At 38.9% G+C, this 20,981-nt stretch overlaps 1 protein-coding gene across 4 annotated transcripts in view; it reads left to right on the top strand.

The window, feature by feature from the left end:
* The first annotated feature begins 1,914 nt into the window (after positions 1 to 1,914).
* CD48 (CD48 molecule) overlaps positions 1,915 to 20,981 on the top strand; it is a 170,928-nt gene continuing 151,861 nt past the window's right edge. For all 4 annotated transcript variants that reach the window (XM_053705355.1, XM_053705352.1, XM_053705351.1 and 1 more), the window contains exon 1: positions 1,915 to 2,210. In XM_053705355.1, the coding sequence (XP_053561330.1) occupies positions 2,153 to 2,210 (58 nt within the window). In that variant the 5' untranslated portion in view covers positions 1,915 to 2,152. The remainder of the gene's footprint in view (positions 2,211 to 20,981) is intronic.

Here is a 20,981-nt window from a genome sequence, read left to right as displayed (position 1 = left end):
CCACATCAAAGATGACGAATGGGAGGGACACCTTGATTGCCGCTTATAGGTGTATGACCGATGAGCTACTGTAGCGGTCACACACTAGGTACTTAAGGGTACCAGGCACAAGGTTAATCATGTACTATGTTTACTGAACAATAGGGGCAGAGATGTGTACACTGATACTTAGTGCATAAAGACACTGGTTATCCGCTCTGAACATTATCATCACTTTGCTTACTGAATTTGTCATTGGGATCAAACTAAGTTCAACCCCATATACACATCATGGCTAAGCTAATCACATATTAACCGCCACAGTATGTCCAACTCTACCTCCGGTTTAATCACATAAACAAATAAACATTATGTTTAGAGTGCTACAATTGTAGCAGATACATAATAGGTCACTTGAATCCCATGGGTAATAATCCAAAGTCAAGTTATTCACACACAGGTTGTACACTCATCGGGTATACATTACACCTTCACATAGGAGTACAAACTGATTTAGCTCCACACTCACAGATTTATGTATGCACTTAACTTTTCTAACAATTAATATATTAGGGAGCTGAATCAAATAATTTTATCTCATATATGGATTTATGTATGTACTTAATTATTTGACAACATGTTCAAAACTATTTAGCTCCACACTCACAGATTTATGTATGCACTTAACTTTTTTTAGCGATTAATTTATAAGGGAGCTGAATAAAATAATTTCATTATCTCTTGTATGGATTTATGTATGGATTTAATTATTTGACAACATGTTCAAAACTATTTAGCTCCACACTCACAGATTTATGTATGCACTTAACTTTTTTAGCGATTAATTTATAAGGGAGCAGAATCAAATAGTTTTGTTATCTCATGTATGGATTTATGTATGTATTCAATTATTTGACAACTTGTTCAAAATTATGTTGATTGTTAATAATTATCACCATGACTACAGGGTCCCATTTTGGCGCATGGGGCGAAAGGGATTTTAAAGTGAATGTAAACTTACAATGTTTTGAAGCCTCCTAAGCATTTCTGTACTGTGTCCTAGCGTAACCGCTATGTAATTTTTTATATCCAAACTCAGATTTTGGAAATATATATAATATAAATTTTACCCCGTTTGCATTAGACTCCTCCCAGATGGTACTTCCTAGTTAAGCACTGTGAGACGTATAGAGCGGTCACACCCGCTCTATACGTATCTCTCAAGCGCGCTCAAGATAAAAAGTTGAGCTGCGCATGCACTGATCTCCGCTCTGACTGCAACTTACTTGGATCCGATCGATGTTTAATGCTATATTGCCAATGTGAGCACTATAGAGCATGCACATCATGTGAATGTGCATCTAGACTCATTAGGAAAGATTTACTTTAGTGCATGCGCAGAACAATCGTGTGACGTTATAGCAAAGGGGTTGAACCCCCCTGGGGGGAAATAATGATTGGGAGATATAATTTAGAAGAAGTGTCAATCAAGAAGGCAGTATGGCGGGCAGAGGAACAGCGCAAACAGCAACAGGATTAAAAGGTATAATTATGCATAATTTGGGAGATCTAAATAAAACGATGCATTAAAGTCTACCTATTTTGGCTATAAGATTACTATGATATTTACTAGAGTTTACATTCACTTTAAGATCACTTTGTTTCACTATGTTGTTTGGTCTGAGGAAGGGGTCTGTGAATCCCGAAACGTCACTATGATATAACAAAATAAATCTATTTTTTTTTACAAATCCAGTTAGTGCAGTCTATATGTTTTACTCTCTCTCTCTTTATATATATATATATATATATATATATATATATATATACAGCTGTTCATATTATCAATCCCCTTTTGGGCCTCTAAAGCCACTCCCAAACATATTGTGTACACTTAGCTTTGAACGCTTGAGCAGTCTGAAAGCCAGCATTCATTTAACCACTTCCTCCTTCATTTAGTCTTTCAATTCCCTGCAAATCCTACTCCATCCTTATCATAATTCAAAACCTCTCAAAAGTTTATTAAATCCTATATTCTTTTTTTGTTCTTTTTAATCATGCTTGGTCTCTTGGACTATAATTATTTCAGATGTTTTCGAATTTGTGGACCTATTTCCTGAACATTTACTGCTTAAAGGAATAAATAGACTTATTTACATCTATTACAGACAGCATGAAAACGTCTATATTTATATTCATCTTTGTTTCACTGGATATTAACCTTATTTACGGTAAGTAAAAACTGCATATTTTGCAAACTGTGTTATGCCAAATAACTGCATTTTATAGAAATAGAAAACCGATACAAAAGCCAGATTTAAAGGAATAAACAGCTTGTTCTTTATTGGATTTAAACTTGTTTTTAGTCTTTGTTAATGTGTGTGGTTAAGTCAGAAGGAAATTAAATGTACAAGAATAGTTTAAACAAAGGGCATGGAAAAAGCGTGTATTTAATGCATTGTGTCATTCCTATTCTGCATAAAAAGAAATAGCATTTAAGCTTTTAAATATACCCACACACAAACTATATTTAGCAGTTTAATCATTTAAACGTACCTTAAAAGTCCTACTGTAACGTAATATTAATGATTAATAAAACTCCCATATGTTTAAAGCATAATAAGTATTCATGTTTATCCCCATCTTAATGAATTTGCTTTGGGTTTGAAATTTTTATTTTTTTAAGAATTTATTTTAATGCCCACATACTACAGGTAAAATAATATATATATATATATATATATATATATATATATATATATATATATATATATATATATATATATATACATGCACACACGCACTTGAATGTAAATTCAATTTATCTTACCCCTTAGTAAAGAAGGTAAAACATTTTATTTATTAATAATAATAATAATAATAATTATAATAATAGTACTGATTAAAGGATCTCTCTGTATCTGAATTTTCATTTCATTTCATATGTATTTTATTTGCAGTTTATCTAGTTCATTCAGTTATGGCGTATTCTATTAGCCACATTACAGAGTGGTACATTTAAGGTGGCTTATTGTTGTTATACTTTTAATATTCGGAAATGAAGTATATTAGGTAGCTAGTTAAATTCTGACATTTATCTTCTATGGCACTTCATTGTGGACCCTTATCTCGCACATTTCATAATAATATTCTTTGGCAAAAAACAGAAGGGCGCTAATTAGCCAATTATAAAAAACACATTTATTCAAAGTCAATGCAGTAATCGTTCAGGTAAAAATAGGGACGTCTCCCCCAAAGCAATATGGTTACAAATTAAAACTTCCTATTTTTATTTGTAACCATATTGCTTTGGGTGAACTATTACTGCATTGACTTTGAATAAATGTGTTTTTTATAATTGGCTATTGAGTTGCATCAATATAAGAAGACAGAAGTCCATTGAGTTCAACTTATACAAAGACTACCTAATTTACACTAAAGAAGCTCCAACTGAGTTTAGATTAAAGGTACAGTCAACACCAGAATTGTTTAAAAATAAACATAATCCCTTTATTACCCATTTCCCAGTTTTGCATAACCAACACTGTTATAGAAATACATTTTTTACCTCTGTGATTACCTTGTATCTAAGCCTCTGCAAACTGCCCCCTTATTTCAGTTCTTTTGACAGACTTGCATTTTAGCCAATCAGTGCTCACTCCAGGGTAACTTCACGTGCATGAGCTCAATGTTATCTATATGAAAAACATGAACTAATGACCTCTAGTGGTCAAAATGCATTCGGATTCTTCATGGTCTAAGAAATTAGCATATGAACCTCCTAGAATTAGCTTTCAACTAAGAATACCAAGAGTACAAAGCAAAATTGGTGATAAAAGTAAATTGGAATTTTTGAACTTTACTGTCACGTCCATTTAAAAAGGTGACCTCTTTAACACAAGCAACCATATCCTTGAATTTTGTTTCCAGACAGAAATGTATCTAAGACATTTTTAAATGTATCTAGATTCTAAGGTATTGGCATTCCCTATCTTCTTAGGCAATGAGTTCCACAATTTGATGGCTCTTACAGTGAAAAAGCATTTACGTTGCTGGAGAATAAAGTGCCATAAAACATGTTGAGATCTGTGCATATCCTAAAAGGTCTGACTGAGTAAAAATAATTTGTATTAAAAACATTTTTTTTAATTTGTCTGCAAATATTTTAAATAGCCATGCTATCGGGAGTAGTCTGAACCACACCTCCCCTATCAGTGTTTAGCTTCAGAAACAGAGGCATTGTATTGCAACTGAGTTCACAGCTGCTAATTTGCATCTAGGCATGCTCCAGAAGGTCATGAGCGTGCATGTCAAATCAACCCTCAAGTGCATTGTTTTCTAGATAAAACAGACTATGATGAGAGGTTAGCCAAAACCCGGGTCTAAGTTCTTTATTCCTCTTATTAGTTTTGGTGGCCCTTCTCTGAACTTTGTCTAATTATCCAATGTCTTTTTTGAGATTGGTCCCCAATGTGTGAACAGGGTTCACCTATTTTATTTCCATGGCAATGAGCAGGCATGAGTGTGTTCAAGCAATGCAGTTGCTGGATGGCTCCTGCTTGTTTAAAATACATAAATAATAATATTAAAAAACAGGTACAGTACTTTCAAATTATTAAAATACAAAACAATATTTATCATATCAATATCCTGTTGTGCCTTTTTTTAAGCTAATAAATAATTGTGAGTTTACTATACTGTTGTAATGGTGTAATAGATGAATAAAATGTCATTGGCATTTAGATTAAATAGTGAAAATAAAAATGTGCTGAAATTATATCCCTTTTCTCTTTCTAATTTTAGAAGACATATCAAATATATTTTTGATTCATGACATTTACCCACCAATCAGCAAGTTCTACCCAGGTGCTGAACCAAAAATGGGCCGGCTCCTAAGCTTAGAATCCTTCTTTTCAAATAAAGATAGTAAGAGAACGAAGAGAAATTGATAATAGGAGTAAAAATATGAATTTAGTATCCCTTTAAATGTATTTCATATTTTTCGGGAGAAATCAAATGCTGTACTTTTTCCTTTTATGGTACTTGATTTTTTCCAATATATGGGTCAACGCCGAGTCTGTTAAAAGAGCTGTTTAAAGAGACAGTAAACACAATGTGCACATTGTATTAAGCAGCAGATGCTGCTTTTGAGCACTTGGTTGCCCAAGAGCAGGGGGCAGCATTGCACAAGCAAAGTTTGGGGTGGACTGGTTCTCAAGTTACAAGATTTTTAAGCAGTTTTGCAATAAAATAGCAGGTGATTTAAATGTTTTAAATACATTAATATCTTATTTTCTGCCTATTTTTTTCATTAGGCCCCCTTGCCCTTATTGGAGGAGCCATTCTGGACTTATTACTGTAAAAGACGCAGCTAACCACTGTCATTTGCTAACAAAAATATCCATTGTTTTATCATTTATTACCATCTTTATTTAAAGGGGCATGAAAACCCGAACTTTTCTTTTATTATTCAGATAGAACATACACTTTTAAACAACTTTCCCATTTCCTTCTATTATGTAATTTGCTTAGTTCATTTAGTAGCCTTTGTTGAAAGTTATACTTTAGGAACAGCAATGCACTACTGGTAGCTAGCTGGCTAGCTGCTGAATAGTGACTGCACATATATGCCTATTGTCACTACCTCACCCAAGGTGCTCAGCTAGTTCACCGTAGGGCATTGCTGCTCTTTCAACAAAGGATACCAAAAGAAGCCAATTTGATAATCCAAGTGTTGCAGAAAGTTGTTTAAAAGTGTATGCTCTATCTGGATAATAAAAGAAACATTTTGGGGTGCATGTCCCTTTAAGCCAACTAAGGAGAGAAATGTGGCAGAGTTAGATCTAAGAATTGGAAAAATCTTACTTTACATTCCAAAAGGGACCTACCAGCCAAAATTGAAATGCACATCAATGCATTTCACTTTTGAATAGAATATTTTTTTCCCCCAATATACTAGAATTAGCAAAAACTGCTTCTGGTAAAAGTTATCACTGTTTTTTAGAGTGAGATTTTGCTGTACATGTGCATGTGAAACATATCTAAATATCCTTCATGTACCAGCATTTTACACAGTGTGTCTGCTCAGAGAGCCGGCAGTGGCTTGTATCATGTAAATTCCGTTATCTTCAACACAATGCAAGGAACTCCAAGCTCCCTTAGCATACACACCGTTACACATGCTTCACATGCACATACACAGTTTAAGCTCTTACTACCAGGGTCTGATGACCTAAACCTCTTCACTCAGAAGAGATGATGTAAAATGATCCTCCAATTTCCGTAGGTGACGTAAAGACAAGCCCAGTGCAACATGACAGTTCTGCTGTATTTACACTTTGTGCTTTGTATTTCACATTACTTTATCCTTCAGATTAAGTTTTATTACATTTAAACTTTGAACTTTCTATTTTGTATTTTATTTTGTATACAGTATTGTACTCATGCTTTATGTATTTATGTGCACCTTTTATAAATTGCATTGGACTTTTCTATTTAATATAAAACTGAAAAACTGACAGCTTCAATTTCCCAGAGAGCTGTATTATTTTCTATGGGCCAGATTCTCTTTTAGTTTAGAGATATATTATAGAGCTGACTTCACACAGGCTGAAATCACTTAATTCTATAAGAAAAGGGGTGGAACTGGGAAGTCCCAGAGAGAAGAGAGGTGCCTTCAATAGAAAGTAATGAGAAAGTAATGAGGCTCTCTGGGATACGAATTTCACAACGGAGAAAGAGGTTAACAGGAGAACCCCTAGGGCTGATATAAAGTCTCAGTTTGCAGCAAATACAATGCTTACAGAATTTCAGAAGATTGTGAAAGAGCTTCAGACATACCTTGGTAACCCCCCATGTTCAGCCCAAGGAACTCCCCTGTCCCTTCCACTTTCTGAAGCTCTGCTTTATTTTAAAATACAGAAAAACTAAGTGCAATGTAAGTTGTAAAAGGTACACAGAAATATACAAAGTATGATCCTAAGTTGATAAAGTTACACAGAAACTTTCAAAACATAATCAGAATTTGTAAAATCACTGATTGATCTAAATGTACTAAAATATAAACAAAAAAAGTGCAAAGCTTAAATGTAATTACACTAAAAAACTCTCCTTCACATACAGAAATGAGAGCGATCTTGCAGTGTTAGAGTGTTCCACCCTTTTTCTTTTAGCAGTCAGTGAGTTCAGCCCCTGTGAAGTCTGCACTACAATATCTCTTCAAGCTGGAGAATCTTTGATCACCAGGGCCTCAAAACAAAAGCTTTTTGCTAATGCAAGTATATTGCAAAATTGTTTTCATTCAAAAGTGAAATGCATTGATGGTGATGGTCTTTATTACAGCTGCTCTAACCAGATGTTTTGGATTTTGTATGTTCTCGTTACACTACATCTTAATTTAAAGGCACACTGTACTAAAAATGTCCATCAATATGAAAGAGCAACATGAAAATCTGATGTACAGTTTCAGGGTTTTTTTTTTTCATTTAAACTAGTACATCTTTATCAGTTTTGTACTTTCTGCTAATCTTCATTGGCTGATAGACAATTCATATTAATGCTTATTTACTTATATAGGTACTTCCTGTTAAAGCCCATTGGATAATAAGCACTTCCTGCTAATGCACAATGAACTACCTACAAGCCGATGAGTATTTTTTAGGAGTTGTAGAACTGATTGTGAGATATCAGTTTAAATTTAAACAGGTTTCACTTCATATTTTTCAGTGAATGACCCATACGAATGACAAAAACAAATTTAGTATCCTTTTTACAGAATCCATAAATCCTTTTGCAAAATAAATTAATAAAAGTGATGTACAGGTAATACATTTAATTGCTAAATAAGGGGTCAATTAACGTCTAGTACTTTCTTTTTTGGAGGGGCAAAATTGCGTGTTTTTGACCATTTCCTTCTCATGCAATCGTGTTTTTTGGATCCTTACTTAAAGCCCTATTTGTACTATGGGGCCAAAAACGTAATAGTGATCACAATCTATTTTCAAGTTACTTTTCAACACCTTTTTTGAGACCACTTTTTAACTTTTCAAATTCAACACCTCTATGCACTTGATAAAGCCCCGAAATGTAATTTTGAACACCTTTGCAACTATTACAAGACTAGTTGTAAAAAGACTATTATCTTGCACCTGTTCAATACACTCTGAAATGGCCACAGTAGAGGTGTTTTAGCATAAATGTTATTGATTCATTAAAGGGGCATGAAACCCTAAATTATCTTTTCATGATTTAGGTAGAACGTACAATTTTAAACAACTTTTCAGTTTACTTTTATTATCAAACTTGCTTCATTCTCTTGATAGCATTTGTTGAAGGATCAGCAATGCACTACTGGTTTCTAACTAAACACATGGGTAAGCCAATGACAATTGGTGTGTATATATATATATATATATGTAGCCACCAATCAGCAACTAGAACCTAGGTTCTTTGCTGCTTCTGAGCTTTCCTAGATAAACCTTTCAGCAAAGAAAAACATGAGAAGGAAGCAAATTAAAAATATAAGTAGTAGTAAGTCTAATTATGACTTTACTGTCCCTTTAAAGCTCTATTCATCACTATTGTATAGGTATGTAGTAGACAGGGCACACATGTACATATGTACCGAGTCAAATACATATGCAAATGTGTTGAGTATATGATATCTAAACACGTACACTATAGTGCATTTACAGTGTTTCCAAATACATTATTAAACTCAAGTTCACAAATAATCTCATTTAGGAGTTTATTAATGTAGGGGCAAGCACTGTAAAACACCCTTTTCTGACTGTGTTTGGAGTTGCATGCATGAAGGTCCGTACCCTATAAAAACTTGGTCACAAAATCACAATCTTGTTTGAACATCTTCTATGCAAATAGCATGTTGCGAGGGAGCAGGTTAATACGTTATAGTTTCAGTACTGTTAAAATCCAGTATAAGAAGATATCGTTAGTGCTTCTGGTAGAAACCTGTAGTCTCCATCTTGTTATAATGCCATGCTAAACTGGAAACAGTACATTTACAAACAATAAATATAAATATTGTAAAAAAAAAACCAATACTTGTGTAATATTAATAGTGAAAATATAGTGATTGTGCAATTGTTCCCGATATGTTCATACAAATGGTATTCAGATGGGTAAAGGGATACTAAACCCACATTTTTTCTTTCATGATTCAGATAGAGCATGCAATTTTAAGCAATTTTCTAAATTACTCCTAGTTTCAAATTTTCATTGTTCTCTTGGTATCTTATTTGTAAGCTTAGTAGCCAGCCCATTTTTGGTTCAGCACCTGGAAAGCGCTTTTTGATTGGTGACTAAATGTAGCAACCAATTAGCAAGCTGTACCCAGGTGCTGAACCAAAAATGTGCTGGCTCCTTAGCTTAGATTCCTGGGGGTCGATCCGATAAAAATCGTCGCCCGCAAAAGCCGGCGACGCCAATATTTGCGCTGGTTTGGTATCACATATACGGCGTAACCTAGAAGTTACGCCCGTATATTTCTGCCGTCGCCCGTAGTTTTTTGGGCTATAGGCAGGTATACCAAACCAGCGCAGTTTGGTATCCAATATGCAGCGTAAGGACTTACGTGGCGAAAATGGAGAAAACTTACTCCATTTTCACCTCGCCACAAAAAGCAGCCGTAAGAAGCCTTACGCTGACTATTGGAGCCCCGTAACTCACCTAACGCATGCGCAATGTCTATCTACCTGTCACCCGCGATCTGCTAAATAAAACCTAACACCTAACGCATGCGCAATGTCTATCTACCTGTCAACCGCGATCCCCCCCCCCCCGAAATCCCTAATAAAGTTATTAACCCCTAAACCGCCGCTCCCGGACCCCGCCGCCATCTACATAAACTAACCCCCTACTGTGAGCCCCTAAAACCGCCGCAATCTACCTTATCTATCCCCTAATCTGACCCCTAAAACCGCCGCCACCTATATAAAAATTATTAACCCCTAGGGGGCGGAGCCTAGCCACGCTGGAAGATGGCAGCCTGCTAAAACGGCTCCTGTCTGTCACATAGACTAACTACTCATTTCAGATGCCATAGCTTTCTAAATCTCCCCCATTTACCTCCCTTTACCTTTCCCTTACACCTTACAAGATCCGGGTGGTTCCTGGCCCGAGAGCAAAGACCGGAGGAGTTGCACTGCAGTTGCGGCCTGTGATCGGAGAGCTAGAGGCGCACTGAGGTGTAATTAGCTCACTTGGAGGAAGTGCCACAAAATCAACCAGCCGACCCCATCGGGGGTTGTAGAAATTGACCGCGCTGTTCATCCCTGGTGATCCGGAGGTGAGAGGGGATTCCCGTGTAAGCTGCCATAACACCGGGTAAGCTTGAACTGGGAACTAGCTGCACCCGGAGGGCATTGCTGCTATTAGGGATTTAGCAGACACGCACGATATCTGAGACTGCATGTGTTTACCTCTATACCCTGCCCCTGGAGTCTTTGAACACCTCCTAATCTTTACACCGGGCACTAAGTGCATATGCCCCAATTATCATTCAGCCATACTCTCTGCATCACAGCTCTGAGAGGAGGAGAGGAGGTTACAGCATAACGGCCTGGCAGCAAAGTGGGCCTCTCTCTATCTTGCACAATCAGCTAGACAAAACGAACAAGGGTGATTAACTCCCTGATTTTTGCTTATTTTTGTTTCTTCACCCTGTGAACACAATAGTATACCTGAGCTTTTCATCCCTGATTGCTGAGAACATATATATAAGTGAATAGCTCCTGATTTCTAGCTGCATATATATCAGTGTGGCCCTTGCTGTAAAGTGTACTTTCTCACAAAAATAACCCAGCCTACTGAGTGCAGTTGTGGATTTTGCCCCAACCTCAATAAATTAATTATCTTTGGAATCTTCACCTTTATTGGGCCTCCCCCCTCGAATATTAACATATATACTTAGCAATTCATCAACGTTTCAACCACGTCAGGATAGGGGATGCCTTGCAAGAGGCAAGCTAAAAGTGATAAACCACTACCCTCTAAAACCCTTAATCAATATCTAGTGCCCAGAGAACCATTCCTACCAGAAGAGCGAGACCCATCTGATTCTGGGGCCTCTACTACGGCATCAACAGACATGGAGGTAGCAGATTTAAGTTCTTTTATAACAAAAAAGGACATTACGCACTTATCTTCCAAAGATGACATCAAAGTTGTATTACATGAAATGAGGACTTTATTTGGTGATCTACGTAAGGATCTGGGGGCTATGGAAAAGAGAGTGGTGACACTCGAAACCAATCATAATGCTCTATCTACTAAGGTTCAAGCTAATACCTCTGAAGTCCAAGAACTGGATAATAGGGTTTATCTGCTGTCTGAAAAACTAGAGGACCTTGAGAATAGGACCCGCCGCAATAACCTTAGAATTCGAGGTGTGGCGGAGACCGTGTTCCCACAGGCGATTGAAGGGTACCTTCAAGCCCTCTTCAGAGTAATTAAAGATGATCCCTCGGGGGAAGACATCCAAATAGAACGAGCTCATAGAGCGTTAAGACCCAGACCCCCCCCGAAAGCCCCACCACATGATATAATTGTGAAATTTCTCAAGTACAAGGATAAGGATGATCTCCTAAGATGCGCAAGAGCAAAACACACAATTACGCATGCAGGAGAGGAGATACAATTATATTCGGATCTCTCTCCCACCACTCTCCAGAAGAGAAAGGAACTTTCCAATGTCACCAATACCTTGAAAATGCATTAAATACAGTATAGATGGGGCTTCCCGGTCTCGCTGATAGCTTCGTCCAACAACAAAACTGCTATTTAATGTCCGGGAGCCGATCTTAACCTTTTTTACAAAGATCTCTCGATTACAGTCTTCTCTGAAAGAGGCGGCCCCTTGCCCGCAGAAGATGTCGCCCACGCTCCCTCCGCTTCAGTAAGGGACTCCATCGCTCTGGATCGCTCCTCTTCTGTCCCCTCGAAACAGGTTCTGGGTCCTGCATCCACTGAGTGAACCTGATGTGCTCTTTTTTATCTAGGCCTGTTGGGGTCTACATAGCCTCAGATCTACGGTTGCCATGGTTCTCCCTTCATCTGTCTAAGGGGGGGCGGCCTGGAGTGGAGAACTTGGGGCCCTGACCCTCTTAATCTTTCGACCTCCTTCATCAGCAAGATGACGAGGGGACAGATTCATCTAAACGCCACACCTTCTCCAGGAGTATCCTTTATTGTTTTCCCGACTTGAGCTTGTCACAGAGAGAGGGCCACATTGGTCTTCGAATGTTCAAGTTTAGATTCATAGTCCTCTACAAGTGATCAGACTGTTTTGCTTATGTTTTTTTCCTGTTCTTTCTCTCCTATTTAGGTTGCCCTCCTTTTTGGAGGGATAAGTAAGAGTTCTATATAGCTAAATATGCACCATGATGTTTTTCTTATGGTTAGAGCTCTGCACTTATTTGGTTTTGCATGTTTATCGTCTATATATACGTTGATGTACTATCTCCTGCTACTGCATATTGGCTCCCTGTCAATAGGTAAATGTTACTATCTCTCTGTAAAAATGTTACTTTTTCTTTCCTATTTAGGGTGCCCTCCTTATTGGAGGGGTAGGTAAGAGCACTATATAGCTAAATATGCACCATGTTGTTTTTCTTAAGATCAGAGCTCTGCACTAGTTTAGTTCTGCATGTTCATTGTTTATATATACGCTGATGTATTCTCTTCTGTTATTGCATACTTGCTCCCTGTCAATAGATAAATGTCATTATCCTTTTGTAAAAATGCACAGATTGACCTGATTATATTGCCCTACACTTGTACTATTTTGCTGGTTCACTACTCTTGCAAATGTCGATGCATGTTCTTACACTAATATGTACATGACCATTCAGTTAAGGTAAACGATGCTGTTCCTTTACTCTGGCCCAGGCCCGAGTGTAATAGTTCAGCCCTCTTGTTCATACATGCCCCCTCGAATTTTTATAGTCAATAACTTGTGTTTGTGCAGGGATTGCCGGTCTTGGGTTCCGCCTGAGCGGGGAATCCTTTTTTGGGTTTGCCTTCAGGCTGAACCTGGTTAACACCAAGGTCCTAGAGATGGAATTCATAAACAAATCTGAGTCTGACGCGGGGCACACAGTACTAGCTAGGTGCCCCCGGATCCCCCTTCCCCCCCCCTTCCTTCCCTCTTTTCCTCCTCCCCTCCCCTTTCCCTCCTCCCCCCCTCCCTCTTTTCCCCCTCACCCCCCCTTTCCCTTCCTTTCCTTTCCCCCTCAGTACTACCATCATTAGTATAGTATTGTTCTTAAACGCTTCATATAGTCTTATGTGACGACACTACCCTGGTTTTGTTACCCTTCGAATAAGAAAAGGTAACACACTCCTTTTCTGGAGATCTGTCTTTCTGTCTTTTTTTCTTTTTTTTCTCTTCTATCTTTCTGAACTAAAAGTTGGGGCACGAGAGACACTTTCTTCTTGTGTCCGATTTATCGCTTTTACCTAATCTTTTCTTATTACTTTTCAATCCCTACTTTTTTTTTTTTTTTTTTTCTTCCCCCCTTCCCTCCTTCTCCATCATGCCTCCCAGCAGATTTCGGGAACATGCCTTAAGGTTGACATCAATTAATGCAAAGGGCCTTAATAGCCCAGGTAAACGGTCAATTGCCCTTCACGAATTACATAAAATGAATAGTCACATCATTCTCCTCCAGGAGACCCATTTTAAAAAAGGAAAGGAACCAAGATGGGCCCCTAAACACTTTCCGGTGGCCCTCTTTGCATCCGGCCCTGATAAGAAACGGGGGGTTGGAATTCTTATACATAAGACTATGCCCATACAAATTACGCACCTCTCCATGGACCCACAGGGACGCTTCATTCTCCTGGTATGTACACTGCACGGTCAACCCCTCACTATTCTAAATATCTATGCTCCCAACTTGGCCCAAGATAAATTTCTAAAGAAGGTTTTAAACCTCTTACTAGACCATGCTAAAGGAGTGGTTTTCATGGCAGGTGACTTTAATCTTACCTTCAACCCTCTTATAGACACCTCAAAAGGTACCAAGCCCAGTTCTTAAAAAAGTCAGAGCTATTCTGAACAATCACACTTTACACGATGTCTGGAGAGTGATGCATCCTAATGATAGAGATTATACCTTTTTCTCTGTCCCTCATAATTGTTACTCACGAATTGATCACATTTTGACCGACTCTCATGGCCTTTCTCTCATTTCGCAATGCGAAATCGGTAACATTACGTGGTCGGATCATGCCCCTGTTTCATGCTCCATTCTGTGGCCTGACCTCCCAGTCTGTGCTAAAAATTGGAGACTAGACGACTCTCTCTTAAATGACCCGATTGTTTCGGGGGAAGTGGAGAAAGCTCTGGCCGAATATTTTGCTCTTAACGCAAACACATCCTCTTCAAATGTGGTAGAGTGGGAGGCGCACAAATCGGTGATTCGAGGTCTATTCATCAAACATAACATCAGACTTTCAAATCAGGCTAAACTTTATCACAATAGTCTACTTGAAAAAATTAACAATTTAGAAGAATTACATAAACAGGACCCCTCTGATGACACCTGCTCCCAGGAGCTGATGTCTAAAAGAGCAGAACTCAAAACGTATCTCAGTAAACAACACCAGCGCAACGCCCTACGTCTTAGACAATACTTCTATGAAGGAGGAAACAAACCGGGAAGAGTTCTTGCACGAACTCTTCGCCGGCGTCAGTTGGCCTCATATATTCAATTCCTGCACACTTCAGAGGGTAAGGTGGTTCACAGCGGCAAGTTAATAGTTGCTACCTTCAGGGACTATTACAAGTCACTGTATAACATTAAGGATAATAATATCACCCACCAGCCCCATCTAACGGAGGTCTCACTGGAGGAGCAAATGAACAGTTTCTTCTCTAACCTTAATCTCCCCGTTCTCACTGAGAATGAGGGAATGGATCTGGCATCCAAAGTCACACTAGATGAGCTTCAACAGGCTATAAAAGACTCCCCAGCGGGCAAGTGCCCGGGACCAGATGGATTTACATCCGGTTACTTTAAGAGATTCCATTCAATTCTGGCCCCCCATTTGCTACATTTATTTAATAATCTACAGACTAACCCTATTCTATCGAGGTCTCTTCTGGAGGCTCATATAACTGTTATCCCAAAAGCTGGCAAAAATGCAACTCGTCCCGAACATTTTAGACCCATCTCCCTTATCAATTCGGACATGAAACTATTGGCTAAGGTTTTGGCCAATAGACTAAATAAATACTTACCTACATTAATTAATACGGATCAGGTCGGCTTTGTCCCGGGAAGGGAAGCCCGGGATAATACTATTAAGGTTCTACATCTAATCAACCATGCAAAACTGACACATACTCCACTGGTCCTCTTGGCGACCGATGCGGAGAAGGCCTTCGACCGGGTTCGGTGGTCTTTTCTGCAGAGGTCCATGATGGAGATGGGCATTCCTAAACCCTTCCTTAATATGGCGATGGCTCTGTACTCATGCCCTAATGCTAGAATTGCAGCCAACGGTGTCCTTTCAGATGCATTCGATATAACTAACGGCACCAGGCAGGGGTGCCCCCTGTCTCCACTTCTTTTTGACATATCTATGGAGGTGTTGGCTCAAAAGATCAGAAATAATGCAGAGATTGGGGGATTGGTGATTGGAGGATCGGAGCATAAACAAGCCCTGTATGCAGATGATGCGCTGTTTACACTGACTGCGGCGGAAACATCTGTCCCCGCCTTGCTTCTGGAAATGGGCAATTACAGTAAGATCTCTAACTTCCAGCTGAATTTTTCCAAATCTGAATTTCTTAATATAAACACTGACCCGAGTTGTATAGCTCAGCTGAGTAACAAATATAGCATCCCCATAGCACGCAATAAACTGAAATACTTGGGAATTTTTCTCTCCCCAAATGCGTCAGACCTATTTAAATTTAACTATGACGCCCTAAAAAAGGATATCGTCAGGGATCTGTCCTCCTGGAAGAGTAAGAAACTGTCTTGGCTGGGAAGAATTGGAGTGCTTAAAATGAACATCCTGCCACGCTTACTTTACTTGTTCCAAGCTCTCCCTGTCCCGCTCCCTGAGGGATATGTCCCTCAGATACAAAAAGCCTTTGATCAATATATCTGGGATAGAATTAAACCTAGGGTTTCCAGGAGAACTATGTACCTCCCTAGAGACGAGGGAGGCTTAGGGGTCCCCAGCTTGGAAAAATACAAACTGGCTATCTCCCTCCGGCATATGGTGGAATGGGCCCATAATTCTAATGGTAAGGCATGGATTAACATTGACAGACAAATACATAAAGTAAATAATATGGCCACACTGGGATGGATGGCCCACCAGAGGAGACCCAAGCTCATTAATAATTACCATATCACGGCGGGTGTCCTTGCGGACTGGGACAAAATTTTAGCCACAACTACACACATCTCTTCCCGACATGCCCCACTTACCCCTATCATTGAACACCCCGACCTCCCCTTTTATCGCCTAGGTTTTTCCAGGCTACAACCATACAATCTTCAAACAGGGACGATGTCCTTTGTCACGGTGGAGGGAAAGCTCCGTACACACTCCGACATGGCAGAAGCCCACGAGGGGATTTTCTCCTCTTGGCTTCACTATCATCAATTGATACATTTTATCTCCCATCATACACATAGAGGTGATTTTGGCAGAAAATTAACACCTTTCGAAGACCTCTGCGTTTCGCAGAATGCTCCGACCCATCTGATCTCGAAACTCTATAAAATCATTAACAAACCTGATTCACAGTCACTCCCTTCCTTCACATACTCGTGGTCGAGGGAACTAAACTGCACTATTGAGGATGAATCTTGGTATCAAGCATTCCGTAAGACCAAAAGATCTTCGGTCTCGGCAACGATCCAGGAAATCCATTTAAAACTCTTGTGCAGATGGTACCTGACCCCGTCTCGACTAAAAAAAATATACCCTTCGTGTACTAACACCTGCTGGAGAGGTTGCGGAGATGAGGGCACTCTCCTCCATATATGGTGGGCTTGCCCCCGACTTGGTGATTTCTGGAGAGATATCCTGTTGGAGATGTCGGAGATACTGGGAGCACAGGTCCCGTTGGACCCAAAAGTTTTACTGTTCGTCTCACTCCCTAAATTGCCCGGAACGGGTAAATTCCCACTTCTGCTGATCATGTTGACAGCGGCTAAAAAGCTTATTCCGAAGCTCTGGAAGTCCCAGACTGCTCCTACCACTGGCGATTGGAGAGAGTCTGTTACTGATCTTCTCTCCCTGGAGAGATATCATTATTTAAAGACACACACCCTGGAGGTCCATGAGTTGATGTTGGCGATGTGGAACAGGCAGATTTGACTTGGGCTCTGGAAGAGGGAGCCACACGACAGAGGCTGTTGATGGAACCCCTTTCCCTCCCCCTTTTACCCCTTTTTTTTTTTTTTCCTTCTGTTCTTTCTCTCTCTTCTTTAATTTCTCTATCTTAATCTGGTTGAGCTGTGCTCCCTTTAGTCTCAACCAGTACACTGTGAGTCTGTATTCTAATATGTTAAACTTTATTGAAAAATTACTTGCTATTTGAGAGATTTTAATTTAACTTTTTAATCTGATCCCAAGTTTATATTTCTCTCACTAATTGAGATCTCTGATGTAATAGACCACTTCACCTGGCTTGATAAGAGTGGAACAATGTTTTGCTCAAAGGACTTGAACATCATTTTCCCTTTTTTTGCTATCTGTTTATTATGCACTATTCTGTACACACTTGTTGTCTTTTTGAATATCTCAATAAAAATTCAAATATAAAAAAAAAAAAATAATAATAATTATTAACCCTTAATCTAATCCCCCTATACCGCCGCCACCTATATTAATATTATTGACCCCTAATGTAAGCCCCTTACACCGCCGCCATCTATATTAAAATTATTAACCCCTAATTTAATCTACCTACCCCGCCGCCAGCTATATTATCTATATTAACCCTAAGTATATTATAGTTAATATAGTTATTACATTATATATATTAACTATATTAACCCTAATTATATTAGGGTTAATATAGTTAATATAGTTACTATAGTATTTATATTAACTATATTAACTCTATCTAACCCTAACACCCCTAACTAAATTTATATTAAATTAATCTAATTCATATTATAAACTAAAATATTCCTATTTAAATCTAAATACTTACCTATAAAATAAACCCTAAGATAGCTGCAATATAATTAATAATTACATTGTAGCTATGTTAGGGTTAATATTTATTTTACAGGTAAATTGTTAATTATTTTAACTAGGTCTAATAGCTATTAAATAGTTATTAACTATTTAATAGCTACCTAGTTAAAATAATTACCCAATTACCTGTAAAATAAATCCTAACCTAAGTTACAAATACACATACACTATCAAGAAATTAAATAAACTACAAATATCTATCTAAAAATACAATTAAATTAACTAAACTAAATTACAAAAAAAAACAAACACTAAATTACAAAAAAATAAAAAAAAGATTACAAGATTTTTAAGCTAATTACACCTATTCTAAGCCCCCTAATAAAATAATAAAGCCCCCCAAAATAAAAAAATTCCCTGCCCTATTCTAAATTAAAAAAAGTTCAAAGCTCTTTACCTTACCAGCCCTTAAAAGGGCCTTTTGTGGGGCATGCCCCAAAGAATTCAGCTCTTTTGCATTTAAAAACATATACAATACCCCCCCCCATTACAACTCACCACCCACATACCCCTATTCTAAACCCACCCAAACCCCCCTTAAAAAAGCCTAACACTACCCCCCTGAAGATCTCCCTACCTTGTCTTCACCACACCGGGCCGAACTCCTGATCCGATCCGGGCGATGTCTTGCTCCAAGCGGCAAAGAAGAATTCTTCCTCCGGCGACGTCTTCCTCCAAGCGGCAAAGAAGAATTCTTCCACCGGCGACGTCTTCCTCCAAGCGGCAAAGAAGAATTCTTCCTCCAGCGACGTCTTCCTCCAAGCGGCAGCAAAGTCTTCATCCTTCCGGCGGCATCTTCAATCTTCTTTCTTCGCTCCGCCGCCACGGAGCATCCATCCCGGCCGACGACTGGTTGGTTCAGCCAATCGGATTGAACTTGAATCTGATTGGCTGATTCAATCAGCCAATCAGATTTTTCTAACTTAATTCCGATTGGCTGATAGAATCCTATCAGCCAATCGGAATTCGGCGGACGCCATCTTGGATGACGTCATTTAAAGGTACCTCATTCGTCGTTCAGTCGTCGGCCGGGATGGATGCTCCGCGGCGGCGGAGCGAAGAAAGAAGATTGAAGATGCCGCCGGAAGGATGAAGACTTTGCTGCCGCTTGGAGGAAGACGTCGCCGGAGGAAGAATTCTTCTTTGCCGCTTGGAGGAAGACGTCGCCGGAGGAAGAATTCTTCTTTGCCGCTTGGAGGAAGACGTCGCCGGAGGAAGAATTCTTCTTTGCCGCTTGGAGCAAGACATCGCCCGGATCGGATGAGGAGTTCGGCCCGGTGTGGTGAAGACAAGGTAGGGAGATCTTCAGGGGGGTAGTGTTAGGCTTTTTTAAGGGGGGTTTGGGTGGGTTTAGAATAGGGGTATGTGGGTGGTGGGTTGTAAATGCAAAAGAGCTGAATTCTTTGGGGCATGCCCCACAAAAGGCCCATTTAAGGGCTGGTAAGGTAAAGAGCTTTGAACTTTTTTTAATTTAGAATAGGGCAGGGAATTTTTTTATTTTGGGGGGCTTTATTATTTTATTAGGGGGCTTAGAATAGGTGTAATTAGCTTAAAAATCTTGTAATCTTTTTTTCATTTTTTGTAATTTAGTGTTTGTTTTTTTTTGTAATTTAGTTTAGTTAATTTAATTGTATTTTTAGATAGATATTTGTAGTTTATTTAATTTCTTGATAGTGTAGGTGTATTTGTAACTTAGGTTAGGATTTATTTTACAGGTAATTGGGTAATTATTTTTTTTTTTTTTTTTTTTTTTTAAACTTTTTTTTATTGAGTTAACCAGAATGACAACAAAGGTACAGTAACAAAAACAGCAGATAAATGCGCAAGCCAGACGGCCAAATATGAGTCCAGATAGTCTTTTAGAGTTATTTCATGCCGTATTATAGGCTAGCTGGTCAAGATTGTCCATTCCTTCAGACAGCATATTGAAATGAGAAAGCAAAGTTCAGGAGACATGGTGAAAAGTGTTTACATACTTTCTCGCTAAACTCAATAGATTTTTCCTGTTAAAATTAAGCAGATAATAATGCAGGCATAAATAAATGGATATACATATATTTAGGACAAAAGATTACATGTTTCAATGGGACAGGTGATAGGTTCGTTAGAAAAGAGAAGCAAAGGGGGGAAGAGAACATCAGACTCAGACGGAAGAAGAAGAAGAAAAAAAAAAAAAGAGATTTGTACGGTTTCAGGTGTTAAAGACGGTACAGATCAAGCGCTAAATCTGTTTGTTCCATAGAGCCAGCATCATCTCATGCACTTCTAGGTTGTGTGTTTTGAGGTAATTGTATCTCTCAAGGGAGATAAGATCAGCAACTGCTGCTCTCCAGTCTGCAACAGTAGGGACAGTTTGGGTTTTCCAGAACTTCGGGATAAGTTTTTTAGCTGCTGTTAGCATAATTAGTAGTAAAGGTTGTTTACCTATTTGGGGTAATTTGGGAAGCGAAAGGAGGAGTAGGGTGGCTGGGCTATGGTGAATTGTCGCCCCTAAGATCTCTGATATTTCTGCTATCGTGTCATGCCAAAATTCCTCTAGCCGGGGACACCCCCACCATATATGGAGCAGGGTACCCTCCTCGCCACAGCCCCTCCAACAAGTGCCATTAAGCTTGGGGTATATTCTGTGCAAGCGAGATGGGGTTAGATACCATCTGCATAGGAGTTTAATATGTATTTCCTGTACCGTAGCCGAGACAGAGGATCTTTTAGTTAGTCTGAATGCCTGGGACCAGACATCGTCTTCTGGG

This window comes from Bombina bombina, chromosome 1, assembly GCF_027579735.1.
Source record: "Bombina bombina isolate aBomBom1 chromosome 1, aBomBom1.pri, whole genome shotgun sequence".
NCBI classification, from domain to species: domain Eukaryota; kingdom Metazoa; phylum Chordata; class Amphibia; order Anura; family Bombinatoridae; genus Bombina; species Bombina bombina.
Note: the sequence above shows the minus strand (reverse complement) of the source record. Positions and strands in the feature narration are given on the sequence as shown.